Consider the following 20,911-nt stretch of genomic DNA (forward strand, 5'->3'; position numbering starts at 1 on the left):
CCTCCTGCTGCTGAGGAGCTCCAGACTGCAGGCTGCAGGCCCCGAGCTGGCGTGCCGTGTGCTTCAGATGGAGGTGATAAAGCTGTTGATATTCACAACAGAGGGCCAGGTGGGGGGGGCAGGTGATGGGGTTCTGGGGGGTGGCACACCTCTCGCTGTGTTTTGGGCTGGCGCGGATCGCCGCTGTGTTTACCCTGTCAACAGCGGCCTGCCGCCTCATGCCCCGGGCACACTCCACCTGCAGTCCCGTTATTCCCGAGCCATTCCCGAGTCCCAAGAGGGCAGGGCACCCACGCCTGGGGTTGACTCACCGGGGCGGGTGACCAGGCCGTCTGACCCAGGCTGAGAGGGGGCACCCCCACCCCAACTAAACTAAATGAGCTGCAGGGACAGCTCCACAGCTGCAGGCGTTCAGAGCATTGTGGGTAACCGGAGGGGCGGCTGTCCTGAGACCACACTGCCACTACAACTACTGTCCTGAGACCACACTGCCACTACAACTACTACTGCCACTACAACTACTGTCCTGAGACCACACTGCCACTACAACTACTACTGCCACTACAACTACTGTCCTGAGACCACACTGCCACTACAACTACTGTCCTGAGACCACACTGCCACTACAACTACTGTCCTGAGACCACACTGCCACTACAACTACTACTGCCACTACAACTACTGTCCTGAGACCACACTGTCACTACAACTACTGTCCTGAGACCACACTGTCACTACAACTACTGTCCTGAGACCACACTGCCACTACAACTACTACTGCCACTACAACTACTGTCCTGAGACCACACTGCCACTACAACTACTACTGCCACTACAACTACTGTCCTGAGACCACACTGCCACTACAACTACTACTGCCACTACAACTACTGTCCTGAGACCACACTGCCACTACAACTACTGTCCTGAGACCACACTGTCACTACAACTACTACTGCCACTACAACTACTGTCCTGAGACCACACTGCCACTACAACTACTGTCCTGAGACCACACTGCCACTACAACTACTACTGCCACTACAACTACTGTCCTGAGACCACACTGCCACTACAACTACTACTGCCACTACAACTACTGTCCTGAGACCACACTGTCACTACAACTACTGTCCTGAGACCACACTGCCACTACAACTACTGTCCTGAGACCACACTGTCACTACAACTACTACTGCCACTACAACTACTGTCCTGAGACCACACTGCCACTACAACTACTGTCCTGAGACCACACTGTCACTACAACTACTACTGCCACTACAACTACTGTCCTGAGACCACACTGCCACTACAACTACTACTGCCACTACAACTACTGTCCTGAGACCACACTGTCACTACAACTACTGTCCTGAGACCACACTGCCACTACAACTACTACTGCCACTACAACTACTGTCCTGAGACCACACTGCCACTACAACTACTGTCCTGAGACCACACTGCCACTACAACTACTACTGCCACTACAACTACTGTCCTGAGACCACACTGCCACTACAACTACTGTCCTGAGACCACACTGTCACTACAACTACTACTGCCACTACAACTACTGTCCTGAGACCACACTGCCACTACAACTACTACTGCCACTACAACTACTGTCCTGAGACCACACTGCCACTACAACTACTGTCCTGAGACCACACTGTCACTACAACTACTACTGCCACTACAACTACTGTCCTGAGACCACACTGCCACTACAACTACTGTCCTGAGACCACACTGCCACTACAACTACTACTGCCACTACAACTACTGTCCTGAGACCACACTGCCACTACAACTACTACTGCCACTACAACTACTGTCCTGAGACCACACTGTCACTACAACTACTACTGCCACTACAACTACTGTTCTGAGACCACACTGCCACTACAACTACTGTCCTGAGACCACACTGCCACTACAACTACTGTCCTGAGACCACACTGTCACTACAACTACTACTGCCACTACAACTACTGTCCTGAGACCACACTGCCACTACAACTACTACTGCCACTACAACTACTGTCCTGAGACCACACTGCCACTACAACTACTGTCCTGAGACCACACTGTCACTACAACTACTACTGCCACTACAACTACTGTCCTGAGACCACACTGCCACTACAACTACTGTCCTGAGACCACACTGCCACTACAACTACTACTGCCACTACAACTACTGTCCTGAGACCACACTGCCACTACAACTACTACTGCCACTACAACTACTGTCCTGAGACCACACTGCCACTACAACTACTGTCCTGAGACCACACTGCCACTACAACTACTACTGCTTCAGGAAGCAGGGGTCTGTCTCCTCTGTCTGTGTCTGTCTGCTCCTGTCTCCTCCTGTCTCTTTCTGTCTCTCGCCTCTCTGTCTGTGTTTGTCTCCCCGTCTTCTCCTTCTCTCTGTCTCTCTCGGGCTCAGCCTGTCTCTCCTGTCTCCTCCTGTCTCTTTCTGTCTTTGGCCTCTCTGTCTGTCTCTGTCTTCTCCTGTCTCCTCTGTCTCTCCATGTTCCCCGTCTCCCCCTCGCTCTCTCTGTCTCTCTCTTTTCCCCGTCTCTCGCTCTCTGATATTCTGACTCTCTGGCTCTGTGACTCTGTGACTCTGTGACACTCTGACACTCTGACTCTGTGACACTCTGACTCTGTGACACTGTGCCTCTCTGACTCTCTGACTCTCTGACACTCTGACTCTGTGACACCCTGACTCTGTGACACTGTGCCTCTCTGACTCTCTGACTCTCTGACTCTCTGACACTCTGACTCTGTGCCTCTCTGACTCTGTGACACTCTGATATTCTGACTCTGTGACTCTCTGACACTCTGACACTCTGACACTCTGACTCTGTGACACTCTGACACTCTGACTGTGTGACACTCTGACTCTGTGACACTGTGCCTCTCTGATACTCTGATATTCAAACTCTCTTACTCCATGACACTCTGACTCTGTGACACTCTGATATTCTGACTCTGTGACTCTCTGACACTCTGACACTCTGACACTCTGACTCTGTGACACTCTGACACTCTGACTGTGTGACACTCTGACTCTGTGACACTCTGACTGAGTGACACTCTGACTCTGTGACACTGTGCCTCTCTGACTCTCTGATACTCTGATATTCAAACTCTCTTACTCCATGACACTCTGACTCTGTGACACTCTGACACTCTGACTCTGTGACACTCTGACACTCTGACTGTGTGACACTCTGACTCTGTGACACTGTGCCTCTCTGACTCTCTGATACTCTGATATCCAAACTCTCTTACTCCATGACACTCTGACTCTGTGACACTCTGACACTCTGACTCTGTGACACTCTGATATTCTGACTCTGTGACTCTCTGACACTCTGACACTCTGACTCTGTGACACTGTGCCTCTCTGACTCTCTGATACTCTGATATCCACACTCTCTTACTCCATGACACTCTGACTCTGTGACACTCTGATATTCTGACTCTGTTCCCCAGTGACCCTGTGACTCTGAGTCTCCAGAACTCCCGCTGTCTGGGTGAAGGCAGTTCTGCGGGAGCAGGTGTATGGCAGACTGCCATGGCCCTGAGAGCAGGTGTACCTGTAGATTTATTGATTGCAGTCGCACCGAGTTGAGCAATATTCCCAGCGCCTCGGGCTGTGGCGCTCTGCCCCTGACATGCCGGCCTCATGATTGATCATGTTTTTCTTTTCAGAAAAGAAAGTGAGCGCAGTGTGTGTGTTTATAAATCCATTACTTTCAGCCCCACTCCCTGGGGCATTCGGTGTCTGTGTCTTTATCCTGCTCCTGCAGAAGACTGACAAACTCGCCTCATCGAGGACAAAACGATGTTTCCATAGAGGGACAGAGCAGAGTGCAGCTGAGGATGTGAAAGAACAGGAGGCACAGACACACAGCTTGTCTCTCTCGCTGTGCTTCAGAGTCCAGACATGAAGTTTTTCATTTCTCTTCGGTGTGTCGTGTTTGTGTGTGTTTGTGTCCGAGCGTGTGTCAGTGTAGGTGTACCTGTGTGGGTCAGTGTGTGTTTGTCAGAGCGTGTGTGTCTGTGTGGGTCTGTGTGTGTGTGTCTTTGTGGGTCTGTGTGTGTCACAGTGTGTGTTTGTCAGAGCGTGTGTGTCTGTGTGTGTTTGTATCAGAATGTGTATCAATGTGTGTCTGTGTGAGTCTGTGTGTGTTTGTCAGAGCGTGTGGGTCTGTGGGTCTGTGTGTGTGTCAGAATGTATATCAATGTGTGTCTGTGTGTTTGTCAGAGCGTATGTCTGTGTGAGTCCGTGTGTGTGTGTCAGTGTGTGTGTCTGTATGAGTCTGTGTGTGTTTGTCAGAGCGTGTGTCAGTGTGTGAGTCTGTGTGTGTTTGTCAGTGTGTGTGCATGTGTCACTGTCAGTGTGGGTCAGAGTGCTCACGTGCCTGTTTGTGCGTGTGTTATCAGGCTCTATCACTACAACTCCCAGCCAGCAGCCACTGAAGCTCAGCAGGTGTGAGCCTGGCCAGTACCTGGATGGGAGACCTCCTGGGAAAAACTAAGGCTGCTGCTAGAAGAGGTGTTAGTGAGACCAGTAGGGGGCGCTCACCCTGTGGTCTGGGTCCTAATTGTTATCTTAACTGTGACAAGACTGAAGTCATGCTTATTGGTACCCCCCATCAACTTCGTAAAGCCAGTCCTGTAACCCTGTCTGTAGATGGCTCTGTACTTGAGCTTCAATCAAAATTGAAAAACCTTGGGGTTATATTCGATTCTGGCTTAACATTCGACCCACATGTACGGCATACTGTCAAAACATCTTTTTTTCACCTTAGAAATATCGCAAGACTACGCCCTATGCTATCATTAACTGTGGCTGAAAAGCTGATCAACATATTTGTATTCTCTCGAATTGACTACTGCAATGCTCTACTCGCTGGGGTATCTAAAGCTACTCTGAACAAACTGCAGTATGTCCAAAATTCAGCAGCCAGAATCCTGACCAGGTCTAGTGCAAGTGTTCACATTACTCCTATCCTGGAGTCTTTGCACTGGCTTCCGGTCAAATTCCGCGTAGACTTTAAAATCCTCATGCTCACCTATAAGGCTTTACATGGCTTGGCACCTCAATACCTGTCTGAACTTTTATCGCCCTACTCCCCACCTCGCAACCTCCGCTCTTCAAATTCTGCCCTCCTTACTGTCCCCCAAGCCCGTCTACATTGTATGGGCGACAGGGCCTTCTCCTGCTATGCCCCCAAGCTCTGGAAATCTTTGCCCAAGGATGTCAGAGAGTCACCTTCTCTAAACTCCTTCAAATCCAGACTCAAAACCTTCTTCTTCAGAAAAGCCTTTACTTAACTGGTTCCATTCTTCACCCCTCTGCTCTTCTTAATACCATCTTCCACGGTCTCCTCTATTGTTATTGTTGTATTGCTGTAATTATAATTGTGTCCTATCTTGTGAAACCTTCTTATTTATTGTTGTAGTCTTCTTATTTATTGTTATTGTCATCCTGTAAAGCGCTTTGAGAAGTCACCTTTAAAGGCGCTATATAAAATAAAGTTTATTATTATTATTATAATGCCCCATTATAGTGACAGGGACACAATACTGTAAAAAAGAGCCCATCTGTCAGATGAGATGTAAAACTTAGGTCCTGACTCTGTGGTCATTAAAAACCCCAGTGCGTTTCTGAAAAAGAGTAAGGGTGTAACCCCAGCTTCCTGGCCAAATTTCCCCCTGGCCTTTACCCATGATGGCCTCCTGATAATCCCCATCTCTGAGCTGGCTTCATCACTCTGCTCTCCTCCCCACTGAGAGCTGGTGTGTGGTGAGCGTACTGGAGCATCATCCAGGTGGGGCTGCACACTGGTGGTGGTGGAGGGGATCCCCCTTACCTGTAGAGCACCTTGAGTGCAGTGTCCAGGAAAGTGGTATGTAAGTCTGAGGATATTATTATGTGGCAGCGTGCCTGCGAGCAGGTGCGTGTGTGTGTGTCGGTGTGTGTTGAGCAATGCTGGGAGCTGTGTGTGGCAGTCTGGTGTCAGCAGGCTTGCCTCAGGCAACGTGTGTCCTCTCCGTCTCTCACAACCTGCAGCGACTTGTCTTCGCTCCATGGGACAGATTACCTCTGCGTACATAAACGTCTGTCTATTACAACAGCTTACAGCTTAAATTTCCGGTTAGGATTGGAGATAAAATTTGGTCTTTCGTTCAAACGGGGACCAACTGTCAGACCACAGGAGAGCTCTGATAAGACTGAGCTGCTGCAGTCTGGGGGCCCAGGGTAGGAGAGACAGACGTGTGAGGGACAGGGGGACAGGGAGAGGGAGAGAGGACAGAGGGGTGAGGGACAGAAGGACAGAGGGACAGAGGAGATAGGGAGAGGGAGAGAGGACAGAGGGGTGAGGGACAGAGGGACAGGGAGAAGGAGAGAGACAGAGAGACAGAGGGAGAGGGATAGAGGGAGAGAGAGACAGAGGGACAGATGTGTGAGGGACAGGGGGGCAGGGAGAAAGAGAGAGAAGGACAGACAGATAGAGGTATAGAGGGATAGAGAGGTGGGGAGAGAGGGAGAGAGGGAAGGCACAGTCATCCTTGAGCCAGAATCTAGGAGAGAGGCTGGAAAGACACATCAAGATTTTACAGCATGCTTCACTGAACACTTATGGAAAAAACACCAAAAAGCAGTGCATCAGAAAACCACTGGTTACCATCTGTCAGCGCCTGATCCTATCAATGCAGTGAGCTGCCACTCACATTGACTGAGTGTGCTCTTTCCCCAACTGCTCAGATCACCTCGTTAGGTAATTAATTTCACATACAGAGTGTCTCACACACAAGAGAGGACTCACTTCATCCCCACTCCCATTCAACAGCCCCACGACACACAGATCAGGGGAGGAGAGGGAAACTGTACAAGACCAGAGTGGGGTTCAGTCCTCCTGCAGCCCCACGGCACACAGATCAGGGGAGGAGAGAGAAACTGTACAAGACCAGAGTGGGGTTCAGTCCTCCTGCAGCCCCATGGCACACAGATCAGGGGAGGAGAGAGAAACTGGACAAGACCAGAGTGGGGTTCAGTCCTCCTGCAGCCCCACGACACACAGATCAGGGGAGGAAAAAGAAGCTGCTTCACAAGGTGTATTAACACTCCACTGCACCTCCAACACGCCTGTTCTTGCTGTCAGCTAGTACTCAAGTTTCACGCAGACTTTCACTAGCACCTCAGGATGAGGACATCAAAGATCTTATTTGACTGCTCCTTCTTCCCTACAATTACAATTAGCCAGGAGGGGAATTTCTGTCACGTTTATAACATATAAACAGACCAACCTGGGCCTTGGCCCCTGACCCTTAACCTTTGCCCTTTGTAACTTGATTATTGACCGTTGGAACACAGGTGCAGCCACCACACACAGCTGCCATTCCCGGCTCTGATACGAAGCAATTAACGGACCTGCCCCCAGACTCTCGCACAGAGACCGATGTCCCAGCGGGCACAGAGTCGCAGCAGACGAGGACAGGGTGTTGCAAAGAGGGAACACAAAGTAAGGGACACGCCGAGCTGGGAGAGGCTGCTTGTGAGACCGGGAGAGATGTGGGGTTGACACATCGTGGTCACTGGGGTCATCTGCCAGACACTGAGGAAGCGAGGAAACAGGCCAGCAGGGTCAACAGCGCAGGATCTAAACCAAGTCGAACCCTGTCAAAACTGTGTCACACTCCAGCAAGACCTCACTGAGAGCTGAGAGCTGTTGAAGCTGATAGCCTGGCTTCTTTCTAGAAACAGCAGGATGGGATCTGGGATCAATGAGCTAGCAGCGACCCCAAAGGCAGGGCCAGGCAGATCTGGGGGGCCACGGCTCCAGTCCTGGAGGGTCACAGGAGGTGACCAGTGGAGTTGACCCCTCAAATTCATTTTCAGCTCCAGATAAGTTACAGATTTCTAGCTGCTGAAGAGTATTTCTCAGTGAGATGACAGCTCTGATAGGCTGTCACAGTGAAAACGTTATTAAAGCCCTTGCCTTTTACATCCCCAGTAAGCTGAATCATAGTTTACTGCCAGTCCGTTGCGTAGACCATGGAGTCTGGGACAAGACAGGAAACAGCACAATTCTTCTGCCCCTGTGGATTCACCCCTGCTGTCTCAATAAAAAGATCAGCAATCTGGGGGTGCTTGGGCACACAAAACACCCACAGAACAGGTACCTGTGGAGAACTAGTTAATGTCTGGGAGGTGGGAGGAAGCACATGGGCACAGAGAGGACATGCAGACTGCACACAGATCTGCCACACCATGTGGTGTGTTCATGCATGTGGAGTGCTCTTAAGTCAAGCCACACTCTCATGATCATGACTAAGTTCAGAGACAGAGACAGAGTCAGGCAGAAAGACACACAGACAGACAGTCAGGCAGGACAGAGGCACAGTCAGACACACACAGACAGTCAGAGACAGGTAGGCAGACACACAGACAGTCAAACAGAGACAGGCAGGGACAGACAGGCAGACAGACAATCAGACAGGACAGATGCACAGTCAGACACACACAGATAGTCAGAGACAGGCAGGGACAGACACACACAGACAGTCAGAGACAGATAGGCAGACAGACAGGCAGGGACAGACAGACACACAGACAGTCAAACAGAGACAGGCACGGAGATAGACACACACTAGACGGAGTCACACATTGGTGTAAAGGACTGGGTCTGCTGTATGTGCAGTCATGTCTCTGTAAGTTCTTCTGAAAGACTCTGAGACTCCCCACACTGGCAAGATGAACTGTATTGTTGACCTTCAAGAAAAAACTCAATTTGCATTGAGCTCTTTTCCAAAGCTGTGTGTTTTGTGTGCACGGTCTCTAACTCTGCGGTTTCGGAGAGAGCTGGCAGGCCTCAGAGGGGATAAGGGCTGTGCTGACAGGGCGTCTTCCCTGGACAGGTTCAGACAGGACTGGGGTTTCTGTCACTGTCACTCTGCACATAGGGGCTGGAGGAGCAGGACAGATTCAGCCAGCATGTGTCTGTGTCCCTCTCTTTCTCTCCTTGTCTCCCTCTCTCCCAGCTCTGCCTGTTTCTCCCGGTTTCTATGGCCAGACTGTGGTCACTGAGTCTGTCCTCTCTGGACAGTCAGGTCTGTCTGTGTCCAGTTTCTATGGCCAGGCTGTGGTCACTGAGCCTGTCCTCTCTGGACAGTCAGGTCTGTCTGTGTCCAGTTTCTATGGCCAGGCTGTGGTCACTGAGCCTGTCCTCTCTGGACAGTCAGGTCTGTCTGTGTCCAGTTTCTATGGCCAGGCTGTGGTCAGTGAGCCTGTCCTCTCTGGACAGTCAGGTCTGTCTGTGTCCAGTTTCTACGGCCAGGCTGTGGTCAGTGAGCCTGTCCTCTCTGGACAGTCAGGTCTGTCTGTGTCACCCAGTTCTGGATTTGGGAAGCGGTGGGCACAGAGGATATTCCCCGAGGAAAGCCCAGGGTGGCACAGAGGTGGTTTGGCTCCAGAGCTAGATGACTTCATGCTAACCCCACACCCTGGAACTGTCACTGCTGCTGAGCTCGGCTCAGAGACGGCACAGCTAAGCTGTGTGATTTGGCTGTCAGTTGAGCTGTTTATTGCTGTTAAGGTGTGTCAGACAGAATGGGATTAATGTGCTGAGTCCTGAGGTATTGGGTATCAACTAGAGCCATTAGAGAGCTGGCAGGAGACATGACTGCTGACAGACTCTGTGAAGGTGTACATGTGTGAGACAGATTCCACACAGGCAGTGATATACACACACCGACACACTCACACACACTGACACACTTACAGTGAGATACACTCACACTGGCACTGACACAAGCTCACATTCACATTTACACTGACACAAGCTCACACTCACTGACACACTGACACAAGCTCACACTCACTGACACACACAGGTATTTGTGTTCCTGTATGTCTGAGGTCTGCCCACTGGATCCCATTCTGTGTCAATACATTGTTCCCTGCTCACACTGACACAAGCTCACACTCACCGACTCACACTGAAACTGACACAAGCTCACGCTCACACTCACACACTGACACTGACAAAATTTCACACTCACACACTGACACTGACAGAAGCTCACACTCACACTCACACTCACACACTGACACTGACAGAAGCTCACACTCACACTCACACTCACACTCACACTGAGAAGCTCACACTCACACACTGACACTGACAAAATTTCACACTCACACTCACACACTGACACTGACAAAATTTCACACTCACACTCACACACTGACACTGACAGAAGCTCACACTCACACTGACACTGACACAAGCTCAGACTCACACTGACAATGACACAAGCTCACACTCACACTCACACTGACAATGACACAAGCTTACACTCACACTGACACTGACACAAGCTCACACTCACACAAGCTCACAGTCACACTGACACACACTGACACTGACACAAGCTCACACTCACACATACTGACACTGACACAAGCTCACAGTCACACTGACACACACAGGTCTGCCCATTGGTTTCCATTCTGTGTCAGCACACTGCTCCCTGGTCAGATCTACAGGCCCACACTGACACACACTCTCTCTCCCACACACGGACAGACAGGGGTACAGACACGCACCTGGCAAACCCTAACGAGCCCTATCATGCCGGGACACCACTCCAGTACAAAATAGCATTACAGGGAACAAGACAGCCTGCAGGGCTGTGGCCCCAGGAAGCATCCACATTCCCTGGAAATTTCTCGCAGTTCCATCAGAATTGTTTTCCTGGGAAAGGAGCCATGCAGGATCTTACCTGTGGAGTTTCTGAGGCTCTCCAGCTGTATGTGTGCAGGCCTGGGGTTTGACTCCTGTCTGCCCCACCCTCTGCTCAAATCCCAACAGTCTTCTGGGCTGTGTTACTGTGTACCTGACCTCTGCTGCGAGCTGGGGCTCTGACCACACCTGTTCTTGCTTTATCAGGGTCTATACTGCACTGTACTGTGCTTTTACCCTGATCTCACTGTGCTTTACTGCGCTGGTCTGTGCTTCTACCCTGATCTCAATGGGCTTTACTGCGCTGCACTATGCTTTTACCCTGATCTCACTGAGCTTCACTGCACTGCACTGTGCTTCTACCCTGATCTCACTGTGCTTTACTGCACTGTACTGTGCTTTAACCCTGATCTCACTGGGCTGTACTGCACTGTACTGTGCTTTAACCCTGATCTCACTGGGCTGTACTGCACTGTACTGTGTTTCTACCCTGATCTCATGGGATTTACTGCGCTGTACTGTGCTTCTACCCTGATCTCACTGGGCTTTACTGCGCTGCACTGTGCTTTTACCCTGATCTCACTGTGCTTTACTGCGCTGTACTGTGCTTCTACCCTGATCTCACTGTGCTTTACTGCGCCGTACTGTGCTTTTACCCTGATCTCACTGTGCTTTACTGCACTGTACTGTGCTTTTACCCCGATCTCACTGGGTTTTACTGCACTGTTCTGTGCTTTTACCCTGATATCACTGGGCTGTACTGCACTTTACTGTGTTTTTACTCTGCATTGTATTGTGCTTTTACCATGATCTCACTGTGCTTACTGTACAGTGCTTTCAGCGTACCTAACAGGCACGGGGAAGACATCTAAATGTTGAACTGTCAGTATGTTAAGGGGACTATGTGTTGTGTGAGATAAGGTCACAGCTCTGTAGGTGGTCAGATGCCAGAATGGTGTCACAGACAGTCCCCTGGACTGGCGTGGCATCACAGAGACCCCTCTGTACTGGGCCTGGTGTCACGGACAGCCTCCTGGACTGGGCCTGGCATCACGGACAGCCCCCTGGACTGGGCCTGGCATCACAGACAGTCCCCTGGACTGGGCCTGGCATCACGGACAGCCCTGTGGACTGGGCCTGGCATCACGGACAGCCCCCTGGACTGAGCCTGGCATCACGGACAGTCCCCTGGACTGGGCCTGGCATCACAGACAGCCCTGTGGACTGGGCCTGGCATCACAGACAGCCCTGTGGACTGGGCCTGGCGTCAGGGACAGTCCCTCTGGACTGGGCCTGGCGTCACGGACAGCCCTGTGGACTGGGCCTGGCATCACTGACAGTAGCTCTGGACTGGGCCTGGTGTCAGGGACAGTCCCTCTGGACTGGGCCTGGCATCACGGACAGCCCCCTGGACTGGGCCTGGCATCACGGACAGCCCCCTGGACTGGGCCTGGCGTCAGGGACAGTCCCCCGGATTGGGCATGGCATCACGTCGGTGCCCAGACCTGTAAGCTTCTTGTGAGCAGGGAGAACAGACAGGGGCATTGTTTGAGGGTAAATACCCAGACAGCCCTAGGGCATCAGAGCACTGCCTTGCCCTCTGACCTTTCATCTGAGAGACGAGACGGCTTTGCAGGGGGGCAGGCGGTGCACTCCGGCCTGGGGGAGGAATGCTTCCCTCTCCCCCTCGCTCCCTCACGCAGTCCCTCCAGCCCCACGAGCTGAGAGCTCACGCCCAGCACTGTCCCCGGACCAGCGGATCCAGTTCCCAGGACAGACCCAGGTGACAGAGCCCGGAGTTAGCACTCATGGGGGCTCAGAAACGGCTCTTCTTGTTTTCCCGCCTTGTGTCTCGGAGGAAGTTGTTCGAATCACTGCTGTCAGCAGCTCCCACTCGCCACCTCACACTTGAGTCAGCACTCTCTGTGACCCCTGTCGAAGGGAGGGGCGTCTCCCAGGATCCCCCACACACTCATTTGAGTCAGCACTCTCTGTGACCCCTGGCGAAGGGCGGGGTGTCTCCCAGGACCCCCCCACATACTCATTTGAGTCAGCACTCTCTGTGACCCCTGGCGAAGGGCGGGGTGTCTCCCAGGACCCCCCCACACACTCATTTGAGTCAGCATTCTCTGTGACCCCTGGCGAAGGGCGGGGCATCTCCCAGGATCCAGCTGCTTGCCTGGGCTCAAACGAGAGACCAGGGGTGAGAGACAGAGAGAGAGGAGCAGAAGGAGAGTCCTCACTCAGCTCCAGTGAGAGCCAAGAAAACAGACTGAAACAGACCACAGCTCAGGTCTCTCTGTGTCCAGTTTCTATGTCCAGGCTGTGGTCACTGAGCCTGTACTTCATCAGAATCTGTTTCTCTTTGCTGTCTCTTAACCCAGTCAGATACTGGCAGATGCTCAAATAGTGTGTATTGTTGGTTTAGGCACCTGTAGCATTCCACTTTGATTATGTGCGTCCCAGTGAGTGAGACAGAGTTGTCTGGCTTGTGTGGTGACTCCCTCACCCCTCTCTCGAATTCAGATTCTAAGTTTATTGGCATGACTGATGAATTACAGTGCTGTCAGGACAATAACTCAGCAGAATATTTCCTGTGAGACATTGCCTGGCCCTCAGCTCTGGTGCTGACACCGTACACACACACACACACACACACACACACACACACACACACACACACACACACACACACAGGGGGCACAGTGTCCGACACTAGCCTGTGTGTGCCGACAGCCCAGCGCAGGGATGCCCGGGGCTCCTGAACAGCTCCCAGTGATGCTGCCTGTACCCCCAGTGTAAGGACACTGAGAAATTAGATGTAATGTAATGTTTCTTTATTAGCCCTATACAATTTCTTGCATTAGGAATTAGTCTTTTCGCATACCCCAGCTTTTTTTTTTTCTCCATGGAGACACAGACATACAGACAGGGAGAGAATCTTGGGGATAGAGCACAGGGTCAGCCATTGTACGGCGCCCCTGGAGCAGTTAGGGTTAAGGGCCTTGCTCAGGGGCCCAACAGAGTAGGATTCCTCTGCCGGCCGCGGGATTTGAACCAGCAACCTTCCAGTCACAGGCGCAGATCCTTAGCCACAGAGCCACCGCTCCGCCCCATATCACTGAGATATTTGCTCTCAGTGCGCTGACAGCCTCTGTCGGAGCTGAACGCAGGTTGAGTTTAAAGGATTCTAGGGTGGATCCTGCATCGACAGACGCCGTGCAAAATGACATGGAGATTAAAGGAGAAATGGCAATTTTGGGGTTCATGCCTGACCTGGTCCTCTGCAAAAAAGCATGCCTTCTGCTCCTCTCAGGCACCAAACGTTAATAAGAATTCAAGTGGAGCTCTGAGGCACTAAATTGTGATCGAACCCATGACTGGGACCTGTGATCCTTCCAGACAGCAGCCCCCTTGTCTGCGGGCTCAGTCTACAGAGGGGGCGCAGCCCACTGAGGGGTACAGTGAGAGACTCAGTCAGCCCAACACACACACATTGTTTTAAAAAACTTTTTTATTACAAAAAAGCATCAAACCCATTTTGCCCAGGAAAAGGTCAGCCTTTACACAGGCTTGGAAATACATCACAAGCACAAACTGCTGTACAGGACTAGAATAAGGCACTGGGGTTAGAGGTCACTCACAAGCCCTGCCCCCCACCCTCAGAAATGTCATGTGTCTTCACAGTACAGTACATAGCCATTGTGGAATTGTAACTTTTATTCTGATTCCCACTTCCCCACTGCAAAGAGGAGTTGGAAAAAGTAGTAAAAACGTCACAAAGAAACCATTGACAAATCAGGTACACAATCATACACGCTTCAGCTGTCCTGGCAAAGCTTTCGTTTCACTTTGACTGAAGAGGAAATGAAGAAACTGGCGGTTTTACAGCGAGAGAGTGGCTTAAATGAGTCCGAGTCACCTCTGCGTCTTCGGTCGCCGTTGCGTTACCGCAGAGCTCCAGGGAACGACCGACGGCTGGTTTCCGCCGGACTAACCGGTGAGCCGTCCTGCCGGCGCGGAGAGATGACGTCGGCGAGCGTCTAAACAGACCGGCGCTCTCTCCCTCTGGACGGGTCGCTGGAAGAAAACGCGGTGCGGGCCGAGGCGGTGGAGCCCCGAGGGGGGCTGAGTCCTCGTTCCCCCGCTCCGGACGTGCACTCGCCCAATTCCGTGCACGCTCCCCAACATGTCATTGCCCGAACACATAGAGCCGCGCCAGATGAAAATGAGCACTCCCCACCCTCCCTTTGCCTGCTGGTGAGTCTGTCGGTGCCTCTCTCCCTACACCTCGGAGCCCTCCCGGGGGTACAGCAAGCCCCCGCCCCCCCCCAGGCTGGGGTAGAAGTGGCTGTTGAGCTGGCTGAGCACGGAGCTGCTGTAGCCCATGGAGGAGGGCGAGGAGGTAAGGGGGGCAGGTGGGGGCAGGGGGGCGCTCCAGTCTGGGAGAGGGGGCAGGCAGCTGGGGGAGTAGGGGCTGAAGCTCCTGGGGGCCTGGTTGGACCTGGGGGGCCCCTCTGCCCCCGCCAGCCCCAGGGGCAGGGCTCGGCTCACAGGGTCTCCGCCTGCGCCTGCTCCGCCGCCGGCCCCCGCCGTCACGGTGGACATGCCCGACAGGAAGCTGCTGAGGCAGGGCGAGGGGCCCGAGGAGGTAGGGGAGGGGCCTCTCTCGGGGGTCGCCCCCGGGTCGGCGATGTCGATGAGGCCGCTGGGCGCCTTGGGGCTGCTCTCCCCCGACTCCGAGCCCAGAGAGCCCCCGGAGCTCTCGCTCTGCGCCAGGTCGGACTTCCTCTTCCTCTTGCGGCGGAAGTTGCCGTTGTCGAACATCTTCTCGCAGTTGGGGTCCAGAGTCCAGTAGTTGCCCTTGCCTGCGGAGAGAGGAGAGAGCGGGCGGCGGGTGAGCGCTCAGTGACCACAGCCAGGAGAGCGCAGCGTTAGTACAGCTGGGAGAACCTGCAGTCCAGGGAAAAGAGTGCCTCCTCCTCCTCTTCCTACCCCTGTCTCTCAAGAGACCAGTTCAAAAGTGCACTTAACACAGTGAGAGCAAAGTGCACTTAACACAGTGAAAGCAAAGTGCACAAAGCAGTGAGAGCAAAGTGCACTTAACACAGTGTGAGCAAAGTGCACAAAGCAGTGAGAGCAAAGTGCAATTAACACAGTGAAAGCAAAGTGCACAAAGCAGTGAGAGCAAAGTGCACTTAACACAGTGTGAGCAAAGTGCACAAAGCAGTGAGGGCAAAGTGCACTTAACACAGTGAGAGCAAAGTGCAGTTAGTGCAGTGAGAGTACAGTATGGCTCAGTGAGAGTACAGCACAATAAGAGCACAGATCAGTGAGATCACAGCACAGTGAGAGTGGGTGGTGGGGTGCACAGCATAGTACAGTACGTTACATCACAGTGAGAGCGCAGCACAGCGAGAGTATAGCACAGCAAGAGTATAGCACAGTGAAAGTACAGCACAGTGAGAGCGCAGCACAGCAAGAGTATAGCACAGCAAGAGTATAGCACAGTGAAAGTACAGCACAGCGAGAGCGCAGCACAGCAAGAGTATAGCACAGCAAGAGTATAGCACAGTGAAAGTACAGCACAGCGAGAGCGCAGCACAGCGAGAGTATAGCACAGTGAGAGCGCAGCACAGTGAGAGTATAGCACAGTGAGAGCGCAGCACAGCGAGAGTATAGCACAGTGAGAGCGCAGCACAGTGAGAGTATAGCACAGTGAGAGCGCAGCACAGTGAGAGTATAGCACAGCAAGAGTATAGCACAGTGAAAGTACAGCACAGTGAGAGCGCAGCACAGCAAGAGTATAGCACAGCGAGAGCACAGCACAGCACCGTGAGAGCGCAGCACAGCGAGAGTATAGCACAGTGAGAGCGCAGCACAGCGAGAGTATAGCACAGTGAGAGTATAGCACAGTGAGAGAGCTGCACAGCAAGAGTATAGCACAGTGAGAGTATAGCACAGTGAGAGCGCAGCACAGCACGAGTATAGCACAGCACAGCAAGAGTATAGCACAGTGAGAGTATGGCACAGTGAGAGTATAGCACAGCACAGCCAGGCTGGGGAAGAAGCCAGTAAACGCTCTGCCACTGTGCCGAGGTGCCCTGTGGCGAGAGTCTGTGCTCTGGGCTGACCTGGGTCGTCCTCGTCGCGCGGCACCTTCTTGAAGCAGTCGTTGAGGGACAGGTTGTGGCGGATGGAGTTCTGCCAGCCCGCCTTGCTCTTGTTGTAGAAGGGGAAGTTGTCCGCCACGTACTGGTAGATCTGGCTGAGCGTCAGGCGGCGGTCGGGGGCGCCGTGGATCGCCATGGCGATGAGGGCGGAGTAGGAGTAGGGGGGCCTCACCAGCTTCATCAGGTCCTCCTGAGAGGGCAGGGAGAACCAGCCCAGGTCTCCCGGCGGGCCGCCCCCGGCCAGGTATGAGCGCTGCATGCCGTAGTGCTGTGGCATGAAGGGACCTGGCGGCGCTGAGCCCGACAGGTAGGGGGTGCTGTTCAGGCCCGAGCTGTTGAACCACAGGTAAGGGTTCGGGGAGCCCGTGGCGTACTCCCCCAGGTCATAGGAGGATGGGGGTCCGCGCGGCGGGCTGGGCAGGCTGGGGGGGTGGTAGTACCCCTCCCCATACATGCTGATCTCGGGGGGCTCCTGGCCCAGGCTGGGGAACTGGGGGCTGCAGCGTGGGGGCGACTGGCCCGGGGGGTTGAATGAAGTCATTGTCCTGAAAGTCCCTCCCCCTTCTGGGTCTCTTCTCTCCGTTTCTCTGTCTTCAGGTACCGGTGTACCTCTGTTAATCTCTCCCAGCAGGCGAGATGTGCGGATTGCCTCAGTTTCTCTGTCTCCCTCTGTCCCTCTGTCCCAGCGGAGGGGCTGCAGTCTCTCTGTCTCTGTGTCCCAGCGTAGGGGCTGCAATCTTTCTGTCTCCGTGTCCCAGCGGTGGGGCTGCAGTCTCTCCGTCTCTGTGTCCCAGCGGAGGGGCTGCAGTCTCTCCGTCTCTGTGTCCCAGCGGAGGGGCTGCAGTCTCTCCGTCTCTGTGTCCCAGCGGAGGGGCTGCAGTCTCTCTGTCTCTGTGTCCCAGTGAAGGGGCTGCAGTCTCTCTGTCCCTCTGTCCCAGCAGAGGGCTGCAGTCTCTCTGTTTCCCAGCAGGGCTCTGCAGTGTCCTTCTGTCCCAGTAGGGCTCTGTAGAGTCTCTGTGTCCCAGGAGAGATCTGTAGAGTCTCTGTGTCCCAGGAGAGATCTGTAGAGTCTCTGCGTCACAGGAGAGATCTGTAGTCTCTTGTTTCGCAGGAGAGATGTGTAGAGTCTCTGTGTCCCAGGAGAGATCTGTAGAGTCTCTGTGTCCCAGCGGAGGGGCTGCAGTTTCTGTTTCTCTCTGCCTCTGTGTCCGGCACAGGTGCAGCAGGTGTATCACTTGCTCTGTCTCCTGCCTACCTGGGCCATTTATACTCGCCTGCCCCCGCCCCCGCCCCGCCCCCGCCTGCTGTCACAGCCTGTTGTTTTAGAAGCCAGTTCCTGCTCTGCGCCGCGAGCTCTGGAGCCCTGGGGGGATCTTCCACTGGGACGCTCTCTCTCTCTCTCCCTGTGTCACGGTGGCCCGGTGTCAGGCCAGGGGGGTGGGGTGCTCATTCTCATGTGGCCGCGGAGAGCACTCCCGGCCGCGCTCGCAGGGCGCCCCGCGGGCTGATGGGCAGTGGTTGCTATGGGAGACGGGGATGGGGGGTGGATCGCCATGGCGATGAGCGAGCGAGGAGCAGGAGTATAGTGGGGGGGGGGCTGTGGATCGCCATGGCGATGAGTGAGCAGGAGTATGGGGGGGATGCACAGCTTCATCCGGTCCCCTGAAACTCCCCCCCGTACCCAGATATCCATCAGAGCCTCCTCAGGTTGCAGGTCCACAAGGTCGACAGGCACACAGGGGGCCGGGCCGGGCCGGGCCGGGCCGGGCCAGGCTGGGCCTGTTCGATCTGCCCCTGGCCTGTGTGGCTCGTGCTGGAGGTTCGTGTTTGAAGAGGGATTGAAGTTTGCTGCGGGTGGGGAGGCTGTGTTTGTTTACCAGGGCCTGAAGGCAGGCTCTGTGCCGCGCGGCGCCTGGGGCCGGTTCTCTCCTCGCCGAGCTGCTCCTCCCTTACCGCCTCCTGACCGCGTTTTCACCCTGGAGTCGCTCCGCCTGGCCCGGACCGCCGTTACTGATATAGGGATCGTTTCCACCTTCAACCACATGTCTGGGCAGCTCGATCCACACTCCCACCCCCCCTTTGTGTAAAGAAGGGCCTCCTGTCTTGGCTGGAGGGTCTCATCCAGCTGCTTCTTGTAAGACACAAGTGTATTGGCCTCAGCCACATGTCTGGGCAGCTCGCTCCACGCTCCCACCGCCCTGTGTGTACAAATGTGTCCAGAGCTCTCGCCCTTAGTCTGCGTTGCGCTTGTTCCTGTGACAGCCCACACAGAGAGCCCCCTGACAGCGAGCCAGCCAGTAAGGTGACTCCGCGTCGGGACCTCAGGAAACTCGGTTCTGGTCCAGGTTGGCAGAGGAGACCCCAGTGGGGGGATTAGCCGCAGAGGAATTCAGGAAGAGCTCCGTGGATTCGTGGTTGAGAGGGCTAGTGCAGGTGGGTGCAGGGGAGGTGCGCTCAGGCAGCAGACAGGCACGCCGAGCTGGGAGAGGTGTGGGGTTGACACATCGGGAGCAACTGCAGAGACCGGACACAGGGGCAACAGTGCAGAAGGTAAAGTCGCTCTCGAAAAGAAAGACGATGTTTTGTTACTGTTGCTGCATTTATTTTTGAGGTTCTTCGACATCCAGTTTGTACATGAACAGTACAGTGCCTTCCTTATTCGTGGACCTTATTGCTGCTGTTGTCACTGTAATTAAAAACACAATAAGAGCAACATTTCATGCAGCATAATGATTCCCACCAGAATAATTTAAGTCAGTAAACTAGCAACATCCCGCTGTCTGAGAGCTCCTCCTATTCTGAGAAACATAAGGCATATGTGAAACGTCCTGATAAAAAGAGCGACCTTCTCTTCCGAGCAGAGACGCCGCACGCTCCTGTTCCTGCTCCGTCCTGCTCGCACTCAAACTGCGGGCGGGGGCGGCGGGGGAGGGGGGGCTCGGTCACCCCAAATCGGAGAGCCCCAACCCAGCCCGTCTTACAGGTCACCCCAAATCGGAGAGCCCCAACCCAGCCCGTCTTACAGGTCACCCCAAATCGGAGAGCCCCAACCCAGCCCGTTTTACAGGACACCCCAAATCGGAGAGCCCCAACCCAGCCCGTCTTACAGGTCACCCTGAACCCACCAAGAACACGGGTCTTGGAACCTGTTCCTAAAAACTGTCACGTCTATAAATTATTACTGAATCAAGGCACGTGATCTGACCAGTTGCGAACACTGGTCCCCGGGCTGCCGAGCACTGGGATGTTAGTCCTACTGTACCTGACCTGTAAGTGACTGAGACTGACCGCTGACTCGCCGCCCTCACGGGAACGGCCCCGGGTCTCTCCGCGGCGGCAGACCCGCCCGGCTCGCTCCTGGGCGCAGTGACCCGTCGCCACCTGAAGCCCCCCAACACGAGGAGCCAGTCTAACCCCCTCCACCAATCAATGCGTCCCCGGTAAAGGAGGACTGACTCACGGGCTCAGGCAGACCCGGGCGGTGTGTGTGATGTTCTGTCGGAGTGGCGCTCCAGGACTGCGTGTGTCTGCTATGTAATGTTACATTGAATTTAATGTCAGGTTTATTTGTACGGTTTGCATGTCTTTGCTTGTGTGGACAACATCGCTGCTTATAATCAAAACAAATCCACGAGAATCCAAACAGCTGAATTGCTTCGTACTGTTGCAGTGCACTGAAGAGGCGGTCGCCATTCAAGCGCGCAGTGCATTACAAGTCGAGAAGGAGGCAATATTCTTAATTAACACTAATTACCGAGCGAGCGGAGCGGCGTCGTGCACGACTTACTGGCGTTTTTCATCCAAAACAGGGCCCCCCTGCCTTCCTGACCACATCAGAGGCGCCGCGCACCCTGCCTGCCCTGTCTGCCGAGCTCCGGATCCGCCGCGGGCGCCCTGGGCAGCGGCGAGGCGCCACAGCGCCGCCCCGTGGGCGCCGGCCGCCACTGCAGGAGCGCGCTCGGG

The 20,911-nt window shown here is 54.0% G+C and overlaps 1 protein-coding gene and 1 long non-coding RNA gene across 4 annotated transcripts; one reads left to right on the forward strand and one right to left on the reverse strand.

The window, feature by feature from the left end:
- Positions 1 to 14,271: 14,271 nt before the first annotated feature.
- On the reverse strand, positions 14,272 to 20,864 carry foxi3a (forkhead box I3a). 3 transcript variants are annotated; one of them, XM_088604224.1, is made up of 3 exons: positions 20,736 to 20,864; positions 16,910 to 19,634; positions 14,272 to 15,643 (listed from the first exon to the last, which is right to left on the reverse strand). In XM_088604224.1, the coding sequence occupies exons 2-3, from the start codon at positions 17,487 to 17,489 to the stop codon at positions 15,060 to 15,062; spliced, it is 1,164 nt and encodes a 387-aa protein (XP_088460350.1). In that variant the 5' UTR covers positions 17,490 to 19,634; positions 20,736 to 20,864; the 3' UTR covers positions 14,272 to 15,059. The 3 variants fall into 3 exon arrangements, with proteins under 3 accessions (XP_088460350.1, XP_088460348.1, XP_088460349.1); XM_088604222.1 differs by having other exon boundaries at positions 20,703 to 20,791; XM_088604223.1 differs by lacking the exon at positions 20,736 to 20,864 and adding an exon at positions 20,409 to 20,469.
- LOC148650428 (uncharacterized) lies at positions 15,923 to 17,117 on the forward strand. The gene is made up of 2 exons (XR_015926126.1): positions 15,923 to 16,797; positions 16,830 to 17,117. It is a non-coding gene; the product is annotated as an uncharacterized LOC148650428 (long non-coding RNA).
- Positions 20,865 to 20,911: the final 47 nt, after the last annotated feature.

The sequence above is a fragment of the Lepisosteus platostomus genome, chromosome 13 (assembly GCF_059453375.1).
Source record: "Lepisosteus platostomus isolate fLepPlt1 chromosome 13, fLepPlt1.hap1, whole genome shotgun sequence".
Classification (NCBI taxonomy): domain Eukaryota; kingdom Metazoa; phylum Chordata; class Actinopteri; order Semionotiformes; family Lepisosteidae; genus Lepisosteus; species Lepisosteus platostomus.

What these genes read in the sequence shown, in the direction of transcription:
- foxi3a (XM_088604224.1), bottom strand. Translation starts at nt 17,489, where the DNA reads ATGACTTCATTCAACCCCCCGGGCCAGTCGCCCCCACGCTGCAGCCCC. An exon ending in GCGCGACGAGGACGACCCAG is followed by an intron (nt 15,644 to 16,909) that starts GTCAGCCCAGAG and finishes CTCTCTCCGCAG; the next exon opens with GCAAGGGCAACTACTGGACT.